The 17,825-nt window shown below is 44.6% G+C and overlaps 1 protein-coding gene across 1 annotated transcript in view; it reads left to right on the top strand.

Annotated features, from left to right (window-relative positions):
* Positions 1-17,825, top strand: part of ahr1b (aryl hydrocarbon receptor 1b) — a 189,926-nt gene that overhangs the window by 125,494 nt on the left and 46,607 nt on the right. Inside the window, exons 8-9 of the mRNA XM_068035885.1 lie at positions 10,786-10,988; positions 13,548-13,657. Coding sequence (XP_067891986.1) covers positions 10,786-10,988; positions 13,548-13,657 — 313 coding nt within the window. The remainder of the gene's footprint in view (positions 1-10,785; positions 10,989-13,547; positions 13,658-17,825) is intronic.

Here is a 17,825-nt window from a genome sequence, read left to right as displayed (position 1 = left end):
AAGCCCAGGAACCCCCAGGTCTGTTGGATATTGTTGAGAAAAGAGGGCTTTAATCCAGACAGTTATGATATTGGATGTCCAAGAGACAAGAGATACATCTTGAAGCAGTATGAGTTCTGAGTTGAATTGACCAGTTTCTTTCTGGCCGGGCCATCCACTGTAAATGGCTGTTTCAGTGTTAACAAAACGTTTGGTAACTATCTATATCTACTTCAGTTTTGAGAATGCCTGTCAAACTCCAGATGTGTTACCTCCAACTGGCAAAGTACATAAAAGAGAACAGCCTGGATTTTGCGAGGGTTTGTTTTGATAGTGAACCATCAGTGCTTGCTGCCATTACTCCTCTGAAACTGACCGCAGCTTCAGAACTTAGTGCATGGGCCAATTAAGGTGGAAATCCGGAAGTTGCGACCTGTCACTCACTCCTCTGCCACAGGCTGCAATGTGGACACAATTCCACCCCCCACCCCACCGTCCCCCGCCACCACCCCACCCCCGCCTCACCCGCACCGAACCGGCAATCAGTGAAATCGGTTGATGTGGAAGAATGTCCCCTTTTCTGTTCCCACGTTGCTATTCGAAACCCTGTAAAAAGTTGCACCTTGTTCAATTAGTTGTGGCTGGGTTTTTATCAGCGACCTGAGTAATAACTATGGCTGACCAACAGAAGAACTGGCCCTGAAAAAATAGTTTTATAATTGTGGAGTGTTGATATATGTCTCAATTAGGATTAATTAGTTTTTTTGAATTAATACTTTAAATAATTTTTTTCAGTGTTTTCTCATGATATTTCAGCTTCGACCTTCACCCCATGTGTATGTCCCAATTGTTATTTTCCACTATATAAAATTTTTAAAGAGTGATTTGATTTTAAACTCCATAAATTACTGATGGCAATATTAGTAGATGATTGTTCAAACCACATGTATGCTTGCCCCTCACTGCAACTTAAAAATACACTGTACTAAAATATCTGATGGAAGATTGGCATTCTTTTTTTTTGATTCATTCATGGGATGTGAGCGTCATTGGCCAGGCCAGCATTTATTGCCCATCCCTAATTGCCCTTGAGAAGGTGGTGGTGAGCTGCCTTCTTGAACCGCCGCGGTCCATGCGGGATAGGTACACCCACAGTGCTATTGACTTCGTAGCAGTTAGATACAACTGAGTGGCTTGCTAGGCCATTTCAGAGGGCATGTAAGAGTCAACCACATTGCTGTGGGTCTGGAGTCACATGTAGGCCAGACCAGGTAAGGATAGCAGATTTCCTTCCCTAAAGGACATTAGTGAACCAGATGGGTTTTTACAATAATCGACAATGGTTTCATGGCCATCATTAGACTAGCTTTCTAATTCCAGATTTATTAATTGAATTCAAATTCCACCTTCTGCTGTGGTGGGATTCGAACCCTGTCCCCAGAGCAATACCCTGGGTCTCTGGGTTACTAGTCCAGTGACAGTACCACTACGCCACCGCCTCCCCTTTGAATCGATTCCATGGGGCGGGCAGCGCCGTGGGCCATTAGTTGAGCAGTCTGCGTGGCAATTGTCGCTAATATATATCAATATAGAAGCAATGCTTAAAAAAAGAAAGACTTGCATTCCTATAGCACCTTTCATGACTGCCAGATGCCTCAAAGTGCTTTACAGTCAATGAAGTACTTTTTGAGGCATAGTGACTGCTTTTTAAAATTCTTTCATGGGATGTGAGCATTGCTGGAAAGGCCAGTGTTTGTTGCCCATGAGAAGGTGGTGGTGAGCTGCCTTCTTGAATCACAGCAGCCCATCCGGTGCTGGTACACCCACAGTGCTGTTAGGAAGGGAATTTCAGGATTTTGACCCAGCGACAGTGAAGGAATGGCGATATAGTTCCAAGTCAGGATGGTATGTGACATGGAGGGGAACGTGCAGGTGGTGGTGTTCTCATGCATCTTCTGCTCTTGTCCGCCTAGGTAGTAGAGGTTGTGGGTTTGGAAGGTGCTGTCAAAGGGGGTGCTGCAATGCATCTTGTAGATGGTACACACTGCTGCCACTGTGCATCGGAGGTGGAAGGATTGAATGTTTAAATTAGTGGATGGGGTGCCAATCAAGCGGGCTGCTTTGTCCTGAATGTTGTCGAGCTTGAGTGTTGTTGGAGCCGCATTCATCCAGGCAAGTGGAGAGTATTCCATCACACTCCTGACTTGTGCCTTGTAGATGGTGGACAGGCTTTGCAATGTCAGGAGGTGAGTTACTCGCTGCGGAATTCCCAGTCTCTGACCTACTGGGCTAATAGCAGGATCGCAGAGACTGGGATGCTATATATCACTTCTCATCATTTATGGTTACCCAGGGTGACAATAGTCCGTTCAGTATCAGCATTCTGCCACTGCAGTATGATAACGTTGCCTCTGGTGCATTGCAGCATGCATTTAACACTCAAGAAAGGGGTGGGATTGGATGGACAAAATTTACAACTGCCCAGAAGGCTTCTGTCTGGAGGGCAATGTTAACTGCAATTTCTGTAACATTGTGGACCTCAACATGCACCGATATTTTATATTTTAGTTTTGGTCGTCGCAAGGCAAATTGTTGTTTGCCAAACTGAATAAATGAAGTGTACAACAATACCTTCCTCTCTCAGAACACTCTTTGCCTGTCTAGCTGAGTTAGGACATTCATCACCCACGGTAAAGCCTCATGCTGACGATGACCTCTACAGCAGATCACAGCCACGAAGCCAGCATCTGGAACATCAGGAGGTATCTGGGGCTTTTCAGCCTCCTTTATTTGCTGGAACTACTAGGCTTAGATAGCTTACTAACTCCTTATATAGGTCATCTTCAAACAAGTCGATCGAGTTCACTTTAAATATTTCCGTCGGTCTTGCATTAGCATAGTGTTACGGACAGGTGAGAGATGATAGGGATGGTTCCCCCTTTTCCACCTCTCGACTGACTGAGGACAGTGTTTTGAAAAAAAAAAGTGTTCTTTACCCCTGTGTGCTTTGATTATGAAGAAATGACAAATTACAGGTTTTCTCGTAAGTTTAAAAAAGAAAGATAATTGTTTATTATAAAACACTGAAATATATGCAACAACACCCACTCTCACACTATTACAGATAGACATTCAGTCCAGAAAAGATAGAGGTTATAAAGATAACATGCATTAGGTTTGATGATTTGTAAAGAGTTCTCTACTAAACTTGCTTTTTCCCTGGGGTGAAGACTTGAAATGGTGCAGGCCTGTGATCTTTTCCCTTCACTGAAGAAAGACTTGGGAGGTTCAGAAAGACAGATACGCTGTTGTAGACTGCCCTTGTTATATTCCAGCCAAAAGTCATTGGTGAAGTCCTGGTATGATTTCTCAGGTAGGACGTTCAAGGCCAAACCCAGTCTCTGCCTGCATGTAGTTCAAAGATGATAGTCTTAGGCAGGGACCTGTCTCTTTGGCATCGATAGATCTCATTTGTCTGCCCAGAATATGCCTTTATTAAAGCTCCGTATCAGAAACCTAGGGCTGAATTTTATGAGCCCGCTGCCGACATAGGGCGAAAAAAATAGCGGCCCGCCCAAACGGGTTGCACGCCCAAGAGCCTCAGTGATTCCAAGCGCAGCGACTCATTTAAATAGCAAGGGGCTGGCCGCAGCCCCGCCCCCACAACCATCCCTGATCACATGGAGGGGGTGGGCTGTCTGTTCCCAGCAATGGCGGCAGCTGCCTGTGCGCAGGCGATGACGCCATTTTTCAAGGACTGTTAGCCCTACTGGCATATTTAAGTATTTAAAGAAAGATTAAATGAAAATAAATAAATACATCTCTTTTTCCCCTCTCCCGCCCCCCCCCCCCCCATAACAAGTAAATTAATTATTTGCTCTTCGCCCCCCCCCCCGCCAAAGCACTGACCTTTACAATCTGACATTCCCCCGCCGCCAAACTGCACAAATGTTAAACTTCAACTCTTCCCACCATCCCCTAGGCCCATGACGTTAATTTGACCCTCTCCCCCTCCCCCCACCCCCACCCCCACACTGAGAAGCCTGCCTCCCCCCTTCCCACCAGTGTTGGGCCTTGTTTCCCCGGACAGGAAACCGAAGGTGCAGGAGTGCTGGCTGGCGGGCCAAAGATTGCCGCGGAGCATCAAGGTTAATTGTAAGTACATGCAAATCTATTAATTTACTTTATTTGCATATGTTGATTATGCTTCCATCGCCCAGCGGCAGGGAGGCCGCCACGGTGCCCCATCACCACCGGGTGGATCGGGCCGGGCCCTGCAGGCGTTGAGGTCTATGGCGGGCCTCATCCAGGGCCATATTCAACACCCCCACGCAGCCACGGATCCTGACATCAAGGGCTCCTTAAACTCCAGCCACTGGTTTCTGTCATGTGACCATAGTTTCTCCTTCCATTGTCCTCATAAATGGTTTCTGACGGTTAGGCCATTGCTAGACAATGGAGTCAGGTGTCATTCATCTTCATCTCACCTTGCTAAAGTAGGGCTTTTCACACCCATTCTTTAGAATTTGAATTTGGAGTAAAAAGTGGAAAACAGTATTGTTATCCCAATCACTTGGAGAGAAGTAGCTATTCCCGCAGAAAGGGTCGTTTGCATTTTAATGATTTCTCCGGGATGTGTCCAGAAAGGTCATTTGTATTTTAATGACTTAGATTAGATTAGAGATACAGCACTGAAACAGGCCCTTCGGCCCACCGAGTCTGTGCCGAACATCAACCACCCATTTATACTAATCCTACACTAATTCCATATTCCTACCACATCCCCACCTGTCCCTATATTTCCCTACCACCTACCTATAGTAAGGGCAATTGCTAATGGCCAATTTACCTATCAACCTGCAAGTCTTTGGCATGTCGGAGGAAACCGGAGCACCCGGAGAAAACCCACGCAGACACAGGGAGAACTTGCAAACTCCACACAGGCAGTACCCGGAATCGAACCCGGGTCACTGGAGCTGTGAGGCTGCGGTGCTAACTTCTCCAAGACCTGTCCAGACATCAAAATTAGCTCAGTGTTCTTGTAGTTCTTTGTGTATTGGCAGGAAAGGAAAGGTTACCTGACCTCTTACTCCATTTTGTTTACAAGAAAAGTGTCCCTTTTGGAATTATTTCTTAAATTCATTTTATAGTTCATAAGTTCAGATTGCGTGGATATGTCAATAGCGATAGCATTGCCATTATCACTTCCCGTCATAATACATCCATCCAGATGTTTGCATCTTCCACCAATCCGTATTCCCATTTAATTTCCATATTTTCATATCTTTGCCTCATACAAAATTTAGGATCCAATTATTTTCTATATCATAAGGCAAACACTTCAACATACACAGGGTGCTGGAAATTTGGAAATCTCTTCCGCAAACAGCAATTGATGTTAGATCAATTGTTAATTTTATATTTAAGATTGATAGATTTTTGTTAACCAAAGATATTAAGGGATATGGGGCAAAGGCGGGTATATGGAGTTTGGTCACAGATGGCGGACCAGGCCTGAGGAGATAAATGGCCACCTTCTGTTTCTTCGTTAGAATCAGATTGATTAAAAGAAAAAAACTCCTTCATACATACTGCACATGCCTTTAAGAGCAGTTTTTCCTTATAGTCTTTGTTGTTTTTAGTGTAACATGCCCTGTCCTCCTTATTTATATGTTAACCAGCCCCTTTAATTACTTGTGCATTGTTTTATCATGTTTCCAGATTCTCTTCATATCAATTCACCTGATTTCCATCCCAAATTGCATTTGGTAGAAGTGTATTTCATTTCCAGTAGTACTGATTGAATTCTACATATATCCGATTACATAAATCGGAAGGGAAAGATACAAGAGAAAAGTTTGACAGTAGGAAAGTCCAGAATCACAAATCACAATAAGTCCATTACTTGGTCCTTCCCCTTGTCTCAGACATTTTATTCATACAGCCTAGTTCAGTTTAGATTTGTTACATGTGGGATCTTGCATTTTTGCCTTTAACATGAATCTGCAGATCCAACAATTGCCACAATTGATGAACATTAACTTGTCTACCTTTGTGTCTTTGCTAGAAATATAACAAGTTAAAAGTCTTAGTGCATCATTCTGCCTGATAAATATTGACCTGCCTTCACAATCACTTGTCCTTGGTAAGTGGAGTATCCAGATACTCTGTTGTTTGTTTCCTGACTGGTCACAACAGAACCCATCAGAGCAGCAAGGAACATCCACGCCCTCCTTTTCATCTAAAAAGAGGATAACTCTCCTTGCAGGTTCGAAGTTAATCAGCAATTAACTGAATTTATAGCTGAAAAGAGAAGACTTTTCATCAGGTTCGGTGTCAATGTTTTGCTGCAACTTATCAATCATCAGGGCAGCTTAGAGATGTTTTGGAGATGCTCTTCCAAGACCTGTCATGGCTTCAAAAGTCAGAAGGTATTGCTTCATTACTTTTAAAAATGATCACTCTAATTGGCTTCAAAATCAGGGGTATTTTACCATTTCAGTCTCGCTGACTATTTTCTTCAATGTAGTTTTAACTTTTGATTCTTTGTACCTAGCCTGGAAGCCTAGGGGTGCTGTGGAATGTGGACTTTCTGTTCTAATGCTAACCTAGCGCATATCGTTCACGACCTGGCCCTCAAGTCATGCTCCATTATCACCAGCAGTCACCTTGAGCTCCCCAGCCTCGAAAGAACCTGTTCCACAAGAGCTTTTGTAGTTGTGAGCAAGGTGGCATTGCCTCAAACTGATACTTTAAAAAAAACCTAATGCAGCATGTCTTACAATTCAGTGTGGCAAATAGAAGTAAGGGGTTAATTACTTCTCCACTGTGAGAAACACTTGGAGCTGGGGAGGAGACAGCCAGTTTAACAGCAGTTTCAGCACAGCTGTTAAGTCAATAAAAGAGGTGCTTTGAAAAAGTTCAAAGTGTAACTTTGTAATTCTCCAGAGCTGCTTTTTACCCTTTTTAAAATAAATACTCTGTGATTTTCAACAATATTAATTTAAATTACAACCAAAATAAATCTATAAGTATTTAATTACAAAGTATAAAGCCAAACACTTGGCACAGAGGTGTTCCTTAAATCTCCCATTTTCCAGGGCACCATTTTAAATTGAAATAAACAGACTCTTAATAACCCTATTCACGCTCTCGTATTAACTCCCGGTTCCACAATCACACATAATTACTCCAGTCACATTGACTGTCCTCCACCTTAAAATATTGAATTTGTTGTAATGGGTTGATTAACTGAAAAGTGTCAAAAGTTTGTGATAATCCCAAGTCACAAGCTAGGGATTGCTCACATAATTTACATAATCAGTTTTCGAAAGTGGCCACCAATAGAAAAGCAGTATTCATAATTTGATCATTCAGTCAATCGGAAACTTCCCAAACAAAAAAGGACTCAATATTTCAAAAAGAATATACCCATATATAAGTACAGATAAAACAATTAACAAACGTGAAACAGCATATGTTCATAGTAAGGACAGTGATGAAAATGACAGACGACAGCAGGTTTATCCAAGTTTCTCCGTCGCCAACGCATCTGTTCTGATGATGCAACCTCCCAAACCAGGGCTTCCGATATGTCTTCCTTTTTCCTCAACCGAGGATTCCCCCCCACCGTAGTTGACAGGGCCCTTGACCATGTCCAACCCATTTCCCGCACTTCTGCTCTCACCGCTTCCCCAACCTGCCAGAACCATGATAGGTTTCCCCTTGTCCTCACCCTCCATCCCACCTGCTTGCGTATTCGATGGTTCATCCTTCGCCATTTTCACCATCTCCAGCATGATAACCACTAAACACATCTTCCCCTTCCCTCCCCTTTCAGCATTCCGAAGGAACCGTTCCCTCTGTGACACCCTGGTCCACTCCTCTATCACCCCCAACACCCCATCCCCTTCCCACGGCACCTTTTCATGCAAGCACGAGATCAACCAGCTGCCCTTTTATCTCCTGTATCCTCACTGTCCAAGGCCCCAAACACTCCTTCCAGGTGAAGCAATAATTTACTTGTACTTCTTTCAATTTAGTATACAGTATTCGCTGCTCACAAGGCAATGGGGAGACCAAACGAGGAATGAGTGACCGCTTTGCTGAACACCTCTGTTCAGTCTGTAACCGTGACCCCGAGCTTCTGGTGGTCTGCCTTGCCCCCACTCTGATCTCTCTGTCCTTGGCCTAGTGCAGTGTTCCAATGAAGCTCAACTCAAGCCTGAGGAACGGCACCTTATCTTCTGCTTAGGCACTTTACAGCTTTCTGGAATTTAACATTAAATTCAACAATTTCAGACCATAATCTCTGCCCCCATTTTGATTTGTACTCTTTGCATGTTTCGGCCTTAATCTTGCTTTCTTCCTTTTCTCTCTTGTTTTTGCTTTTGGACAGTAGTAGTTCATTATTCTGCCGTTCACACCTCATCTGTTTCTTTTGTTTCTTTACTTGACCCATTACCAGTCCCTCTAGCTCTGCCCCACCAACTCTTTTTCCTTGTAATGTCTCCCGTCTTCCACCCTATCACAGACCTTCCCTTTTCTTCCTTTCCACCCTCCCCCATTTGACTTGTTTAAAACCTATTACATTCCTAACTTGTACCAATCCTGATGCAAGGTCATCAACCTGTAACATTAACTTTGTTTCTGTCTTCACAGATGTTGCCAGACCTGCTGAGCATTTCCAGAATTTTCTATTTTTATTACTACAGAGGGTTAAACTGTTTTTAGCTCTGCAAAAGACTTGTGGTTGGAATTGAGGAAGAAAATAGGCCTCATAATTGTGATGATTGTTGTTTACAGGCCACCTGATAGCAGCAATGATGTGGTAGAATGTAGCAAAAACAGAACTGTTTTAATGGGAGACATTAATTTTCCTTTGGATTGGGAAGAGCAGAGTAGCTCAAGTCAGAAAGATAACGGATTTCTTGGCCATCCTTAATTGCGCTTGAACACATCTGTGTGGTTTGCTGGCTTTTTTCAGAGGGTAGTAAAAAAGTCAACCACATTGCTGTGGGTCCGGAGTCATGTGTAGGCCAGACTGGGTAAGGACGGCAGATTTCCTTCCCTAAAGGACATTAACAAATCAGATGGGTTTTTACACCAATTCGATAGTTTCACCATCACCATTATGGATACTGATCTAACCCATGAGCTTAATACAATCAAACTCATTGCAGGCTGCTGCTGTTCTCATGCTGGGAAGACTCTGATTGGCCCTGCAGCTTTGAGAGCCCGCCCACTGTCCTTAATTGGACAGGGAACCTGTCTCCATGCCAATTTAAGGGGGCGCCGCCATGAAAATGCCAAAGAGTGACTGTTGCCACCCAGGAGGTGGGTTTGTGAACCAAAAACAGTCCCGACTCCATTATCTGGCCCTCGGAGGGAAAATATAGCCTGTGGTGTCCCACAAGGATCTGTGCTGGGGCTGCAACTATTCACTATATTTATTAATACCTTGGATAACACATTAGAGAGCCATATATCCAGGTTTGCTGATGATAGAAAGATTGGTGGCATAGTAAGTATAGCGTAGTGTAGACGTGAGCCAAAAAATTACAAAGAGACATTGATAGTTTATTTCAAAGAAGCGTTCTGCTGGTGTCATGGCCAACATTTATCTCTCAACTAACATCTAAAATGGATGATCCCATCATTTACCCGATTGCTGTTTGTGGGCACTTGCTATGTGTAAATTGACTGCTGTGTTTCCCTGCATTACAACAGTGACTACACTTCTAAAGTAATTAATTGTTTGTAAAGCACTTCGGATGTCCTGAGGTGGTGAAAAGATCTTTTCTCTCTTTGATTGCATGGCTCATCACTCCAAGTGTCAAAGAATTGGGTAGTCGTGCCTGAGTAAAGCATTTGCTTGGGGATTGTTGCCCTAAGCAAATGTTTGTAAACAGGGCTATTCTGATTGAACAGAAATACAGGGGATTCTTTCAACCTAAGCAACCCGTTGGGGACCTGACAGGATGGGGACTGTTTTACACCCCAGGCCAATGTCACTCTCCGTTGACATCAATGGAGCCTTAAATCAGTTGGAGTGTGAAACCAACGTTGCACCTGATCTCGTCAGTTTCCTGACAGGTTGAGATTATTCCCATAGGAGGTGCAACAAGTTAACCCTTTCACCCAATAGAACCTGCATTTGAATCCAGCTCGGACTGACTGAATATTTTACTGGGCATTATGGTCCCCATGTTAAATGTTCAGCTGAGCTGCTTCAACCCAGTTTCTAACATAAAAATTCCCATAGTTAAAATGTTACACTGGTAAGATGAGGAAGTTGGGGATCTTCTGGGATCGGGGTATGGCACACAATGGGAGCACCTAGCTGTGCTATACCTGATCTGTGAGTGCTTAATGCCAACACTACGTCCTAGAAATGTGTAAGTCTACCATTTTCCAGTGCTAATAACCATGCTGTTAATGAGCTGACTCAACTATTTAGGCTTGCATGTGAAGAAGGGCCATTTGGTGAGGTACCCAAGGGTGGCTAACAACCATTGAACTATACACCAGGATGAGACATGAGGATGTGAGGCCATTTGCCTGCTTGATCCCACTTGTCATTCCTTCCATTGGAAAGTACACACCCTATTCTGGAGAGAGTGCACGGAGAAAACACTGGGCTTAAAAAGCAATCAGTACATAAGCAGCACACCCTCTCCCCAACTCTGCCATATTTTTTAAGAAATTCTGTATTCAGAATATGTGTTTAAATGTTCAATGTATTCCTTCTTTTCATTTTAATCTCAAAAATTTTTTTTTCTGCTGGGTCCTTTTTTTTTCTACCAGGCTCTCAACTTTCAGGGGCGACTGAAGTTCTTACATGGACAGAATAAGAAAGCTGAGGATGGCGCTCCCATCCCCCCTCAGCTGGCTCTGTTTGCCGTGGCAACTCCTCTTCAGCCTCCGTCCATCCTGGAGATTCGGACGAAGAACATGATCTTCAGGACCAAGCACAAGCTGGACTTCACACCACTCGCATGCGATGCCAAGTAAGGGACTGGGACAAAAGCTAAAAAAAAAACTTTTGTCATCTTTGGACTATGGAAGCTTTTGTATAGTCAAAAATAGTTTAGAGATAGGATACCATTGGTAAAATGCTTCAGAATTTCCCTGATGCCACTTGCTGATAAATCTATGACAGTGACGCAACCCTTATTTTTTAATTCATTCTCGGGATGTGGGCGTTGCTGGTATTTATTGCCCACCCCTAGTTACCCGTGATGCAACTGATTGACTTGATAGGCCACCTCAGAGGGTAGTTAAGAGTCAACTATGTTGATGTGGGACCGGAGTCACATATAGAACAGACCGAGTAAAGATGGCAGGTTTCCTTCCCTAAAGGACATTAGTCAGCCAGTTGGGCTTTTACGAAACCCGTCAACTTCATGGTCACTTGAATGGACCTTAGTGCATTCTGCATTAAGGACATGGGGTCGTAAGTCCATGGCCCCACTCCATCACCATGGTGATCTGCCCGTAACCCGTGCTGCTGACCCTACCCGAAAATTGGGATCAAGGTGAGGTCACGTCAGTGGAGTAAATCCAATGGTCGCCCGCACGCGTATTAATGTATAGCACTGTGGGGGGTGGGGGGGCGGTGCGGGGGGAGAGGAGGAAGGGCACAAATGCCTGACAACTACTTGGGCAGAAGCAGTGGGACCTGCTGAAGATTTTTCATTCAATCTTTTGGACACCCCAGTGGTGCCCACTTAATTCCACTGACCTGGGCAGCAATAACTTGCTGCTGACTAGCTTGCTCAGGGAAAAGAAGGAAGGAGCTGCAGGAGTTCTGGTGGATGTCGGTATCCCGATGGCTCCACCTTATATTCTTAATCTATCGGTGGAGTGGACACAATGAGCATCAGCTTTCCCACTCCTTTCACACCAGAGCTTTGCCCCAGACCCTGAGGAAGTTGGGGACAATGGAGTGCATTCATGGCCATGGTCGATGCTGAAGAGTTATAAACCAAACAATCCTCCCGTTCCATGCCAAATCATGTCAAATTTATATGATATTTGGAAAGAAAAAGTAACTGTTGCTCTCTGGGAGTGAGTTACTGATGGCAATCAAATTGAGAGATTCAAGCAGAGCAGTTAACTTTGTGAATGAAACTTGGCAGTTTCTAAAAATCATATGAGCTCCAACATACGATTCAAGTTTCCAGTCGCTCTCTTTCATGTGTTTATGTGTTCAAGTTTACTTGGCATTTTAGTTGAGTTTTTAAGTGCACACGTGTCATTTTCAGATACTAGGATTTCATGCGGTCCACAGTAAGATTAATGATTGCTGTCATTAATGACAGGTTTACAGAAGATTTATTTGCTTTTACAGTCTATGTTTTATATAAATAATTTATGAATCAGGTTATTCTCCATCCAGTCTATATTCTAATCCTTCATTAATCTGAGGTGTTTTCGTATAGCTTTGCACCATCCTTGTCAGTTGCCCAGTTAATGTGCAGCCAGCTCTACTAATTCAATGCCCCACATTCTATTTAATTCATGGAAATAAGGAGCTGTCATTTGAAGCCATTGGCAAAGTCATGGCTATAGATTGCAGGAGGGAAAGAACATCATTTTTTTCAGTAGCTCTCTATGGCAAAGTCCTACATGGATCTCCAAATCTGGAGAAACCCACTGGTTTTGTTCAAAATGTCAGTTTGTAAACCTAAGCAGGGAATTAGAGCCCCAGTTTATTGATGCTAACAGTCACAGTCTTGATGTGAAACCCAGCCCTTGTTAATTTATCATTTTTTTTTTTGTTCTTACTTGGAACTTCTCTACGCTCCCTAAGGCACTGACTCATGGTGGGGAACAACTCCACCAGCAGCCTCCTGATACCTCACTCAGAAGCCACTCTTGGTGTGTGAGCGTCAGCAGTGGCTGGCACAAGATCATGTTCATACCTGACATCTGTGCAAGTGCATTTTTCCACGGGACAGACAGGCAGAGGCTCATAGGATAGCAATCAGGAGCTTGAACTCTAGATGATCTCCCTCCAAGGCCATGGACATTTGGATCAATTTGCAGCACCCCTTGCAATTCCTGCTCCAGCTGATAGCTACGAACCAGATCTTTAATGGAGGACCTTCCATTTATGGAGAAACAGGTAGTTGTCCCTTTTTCTTTAAAGAAAGGAATTTCACCCCCTAAATATGTAGTAAGTTCTCTACATTGGCACCTTTGTCACTTGTTGTAAAAACCCGTCTGGTTCACTAATGTCCTTTAGGGAAGGAAATCTGCTGTCCTTACCTGGTCTGGCCTACATGTGAGTTCAGACCTACAGCAATGTGCTTGACTCTTAAAATGCACTCTAAAATGGCCTAGTTCAAGGGTAAATTCGGGATGGGCAATAAATACTGGCTGAGCCAGCGATGCCCACGTCCCACAAAATGAGTAAACAAAAAAGCAACCACGAAGCTCTTGGTTATTTTTCAAGCCATACCCCTTGATGAGTATTTGCACTCAGAAGTTATTGGTTATTTTTCAAAGCATGCCACTTAATGAGTTTCTGCACTCAATGGTTGACCCTTTGCTCTTTGTGTCAGGGGGAAGATTGTTCTGGGATACACAGAGGCTGAGCTCCGGGCACGAGGGACTGGATACCAGTTTATTCATGCGGCAGATATGCTGCACTGCGCGGAAAATCACGTCCGAAGTAAGTGTCCCAGACTCCACATGCTATCTCAGTGTTTAATGTACGTGCGGCGTTTTCCATGTGTCTGAGCACTCCTTCCAGTTATAGAACCATAGCACAGAAGGAGGCCATTCAGCCCATTGCAGCTTATACATGTGGCTGGTCCTGTGGAAGACATTCACTTAGGTACCACATTGGCCTAATTAAGTCAAAGATTTCTATAACGCATGGCCATGGAGGTGATGTATGATGGAGAAATGTTTAACATCCTATGGGCAACACTTCCTCCATGGACCTCGTACACTTTCTGTGGAAAAATGGAGTTTGTGCTAAATGTGCAGCCCAGCACCTATGTTTAATTATGTCCATTTTGCTTCTCAGCTTTAGAAACATTGGAAATTTATGGTACAGAAGGAGGTAATTTGGCCCATCATGTCTGTGCTGGCCGAAAAAGAGCTAGGCAGCCTAATCCCACTTTCCAATTCTTGGTCCGTAGCCCTGCAGATAACGGCACTTCATGCGCATATTCAAGTTTTTTTTCAATGCAATCCGGATTTCTACCTCTACCACCCTTTCAGGCAGTGAGTTTGAAATCCCCACCCCCACCCTCTGGTTGATAACAGTTCTCCTCAAATCCTCACTAATCCTTTGACCAATTACTTAAAATCTATGCCCCCTGGTTATTGTCCTCTCTGCTCATGGAAATAGGTCCTTCCTATGCACTCTATCTAGGCCTCTTATAATCTTATACACCTCAACTAAATCTCCCTTTATTAAATTAAATTAAATTTTTCTGCGTAGGTTACAAGGATATGGGTAGCCACATTACAGCACAGAATGGCTGGGGTGATGAATGTATCACCTGTGCACTGGGCAGGGGTGGATAATGTAGGTTAATGCCCTGGAGTTGGCCATGATTATCAAGCACAATGGGTTGATTCATTCAAACCGAAGTCCTGGTTTTGAAATTTGGGGCAAGGGACACCTCTGGCAAAGTGGGACTTACGGCTACCAGAACCCAGCTGAATTTCCTGCTGCCAATCATTAGCAACAGAAGAACGGGCGTCGGTTATTCAACCCCTCGAGCCTCTGCGGCCATTCTCTTGAATGATAGTTAATCTTCACCTTGACTCCATTTACCTGCTTTTGCTCCATATCACTTAATACCCTTACTGAACAAAAATCAAGCCAAAAATGGCTTGAACATTTCTATTGACCCCTCCCCCCACGCCTTACACCTCCCCCTCCCCCCAGCATCCGTAGCCTTCCGCAGCAGAGTGTTTCAGATTTCTAGTATCTTTTTATGTGGAAAAGATGTTTCCTGATATTACACCTACAAAGCTAAGCATGCAGAAGGGAGCTCGACCAGATTCTGCCCGGGAGGCGTTTCAGCGGAGTCTTGCTGCTTGTACTGAGAGAAAGAGGCGAATTGTCTAAAGAAGTCAATCACTTTTGGAGGGAGGTTTTGGGGGTTGCACATCAGACCTGTACAGGTCCCTCTTGAGGTTCACCTTCATGGCTCCTTCCACCAACTTTGGGTTTTGGACATTGGGGCCTTGCAGGTGACCGCTAAATCCTTGTGTTTGATTGGGGTGGCGAGTAATTACAGCCAAGGCCTTATTTCTCTCATTTTAATTTAACTTGCATTCATGTGCTTACAGTTTAGAGCACTGGGTCTGCCCACCAGAAAGCGGAGGGAGGTCAGGCTTGTGTTACAACTAGCTCCCGCCCACCCATTCAGATCTGCTGGTGAAATTGGCAGACGATATGCGGGAAGCCTAACCCGGTGGGTTTGTTTTGGTCTCTTTTTGCTCAACGTTCCCAAATCTGTGGGAGCCTGCAGCTCAGTAAACAGTGCTGTCAAGCTAGAAGGTTTTTAATTCAGACCTAATTGCATAAGCTAGTGTCAGCCTTGCCTCAGTGGGTAGTACTCTTGCCTCTGAATCAGAAGGTTGCGAGTTCAAGTCCCAATCTGGAGATGAGTATAGAATCTATGCAGTGCCAAGGGAGTTCTGTCTCTCTGCTGAGGTCTTCTTTGGCCTCCTTATCTAAAGAGACAATGGGTAAGCGCCTGGAGGTGGTCAGTGATGTGTGGAGCAGCGCCTGGAGTGGCTATAAAGGCCAATTCTAGAGTGACAGGTTCTTCCACAGGTGCTGCAGAAAAATTTGTTTGTCGGGGCTGTTACGCAGTGGGCTCTCCCCTTGCGCCTGTGTCTTTTTTCCTGCCAACTGCTAAGTCTCTTCGACTCGCCACACTTTAGCCCCGCCTTTATGACTGTCCACCAGCTCTGGCGAACGCTGGCAACTGACTCCCATGACTTGTGATCAATGTCACAGGACTTCATGTCGCGTTTGCAGACGTCTTTGAAGCGGAGACATGGACGGCCGGTGGGTTTGATACCAGTGACGAGCTCGCTGTACAATGCATCCTTGGGGATCCTGCCATCTTCCAGGCGGCTCACATGGCCAAGCCATCTCAAGCGCTGCTGACTCAGTAGTGTGTATAAGCTGGAGATGTTGGCCGCCTCGAGGACTTCTGTGTTGGAGATACGGTCCTGCCACCTGATGCCAAGTATTCTCCGGAGGCAGCGAAGATGGAATGAATTGAGACGTCACTCTTGGCTGACATACGTTGTCCAGGCCTCGCTGCCATAGAGCAAGGTACTGAGGACACAGGCTTGATACACTCGGACTTTTGTGTTCCGTGTCAGTGCGCCATTTTCCCACACTCTCTTGGCCAGTCTGGACATAGCAGTGGAAGCCTTTCCCATGCGCTTGTTGAATTCTGCATCTAGAGACAGGTTACTGGTGATAGTTGAGCCTAGGTAGGTGAACTCTTGAACCACTTCCAGAGCGTGGTCGCCAATATTGATGGATGGAGCATTTCTGACGTCCTGCCCCATGATGTTCGTTTTCTTGAGGCTGATGGTTAGGCCAAATTCATTGCAGGCAGCCGCAAACCTGTTGATGAGACTCTGCAGGCACTCTTCAGTGTGAGATGTTAAAGCAACATCGTCAGCAAAGAGGAGTTCCCTGATGAGGACTTTCCGTACTTTGGACTTCGCTCTTAGACGGGCAAGGTTGAACAACCTGCCCCCTGATCTTGTGTGGAGGAAAATTCCTTCTTCAGAAGACTTGAACGCATGTGAAAGCAGCAGGGAGAAGAAAATCCCAAAAAGTGTGGGTGCGAGAACACAGCCCTGTTTCACGCCACTCAGGATAGGAAAGGGGTCTGATGAGGTGCCGCCATGTTGAATTGTGCCTTTCATATTGTCATGGAATGAGGTGATGATACTTAGTAGCTTTGAGGGACATCCAATCTTTTCTAGTAGTCTGAAGAGACCACGTCTGCTGACGAGGTCAAAGGCTTTGGTGAGATCAATGAAAGCAATGTAGAGGGGCATCTGTTGTTCGCGGCATTTCTTCTGTATCTGACGAAGGGAGAACAGCATGTCAACGGTCGATCTCTCTGCACGAATACCTGGTGAGGTATTAAGCCAAGATCCCATCTGGTCTCTCAGGTAGATATAGTTTAAAAGCACTAACTTGAAGAAGAGCAGGGTGTTCTCTATTTATCCCTCAATCAATATCACTAAAACAGATTATATGGCTGTTATCACATTGTGCTTTGTGGGAGCTTGCTGCATGCAAATAGGCTGCTGTGTTTCCTGCAGCGCCAACGCTTCAAAATAACTCATTGGTTGTCAAGAACTTTGGGATAGCCTGAGGTTGTATAAGGTGCTATAGAAATGTAAGCTCCTTTTTCTTTAGTGAGCATTAAAGAGGTTCATATAAAGGTTATGATCGGGCTGACTCTATGCCCCCCTGGTGCTTTCCATACTCCTCGAAGATAAGAATGCAGGAGAGCTACTCACCCAGACATCCTGTGTTTTTATTTCTCCGTTAGTGCACAGACAAGCTGAGAGAATAAGGTGCTTTGGGTTCTTTGTAACCATGGACCGGGATCACATTCTCCATTGAAAATGACAGTGAGCACTGACTCGAAGTTTTGAAGAAGGCTGCAATTTAATGAGTAATATTGGCAGTGGAGGGAATTGGCAGATTGGATCCTTCCGGTTGGAATTGGAGAACAGTGGTCAGCTGCAGGGTTGTGCCCTGGAATTGCTGCATTTGCTGCGTGACCGCTCCAGGGGGAGCCCAGTTTCTCGTCAGTCTGGGGAGAAAAGAC

The sequence above is a fragment of the Heterodontus francisci genome, chromosome 7, assembly GCF_036365525.1.
Source record: "Heterodontus francisci isolate sHetFra1 chromosome 7, sHetFra1.hap1, whole genome shotgun sequence".
NCBI classification, from domain to species: Eukaryota; Metazoa; Chordata; class Chondrichthyes; order Heterodontiformes; family Heterodontidae; genus Heterodontus; species Heterodontus francisci.
The sequence above is the reverse complement of the archived record's forward strand: the minus strand, read 5'-3'. Positions and strand labels throughout refer to the sequence as shown.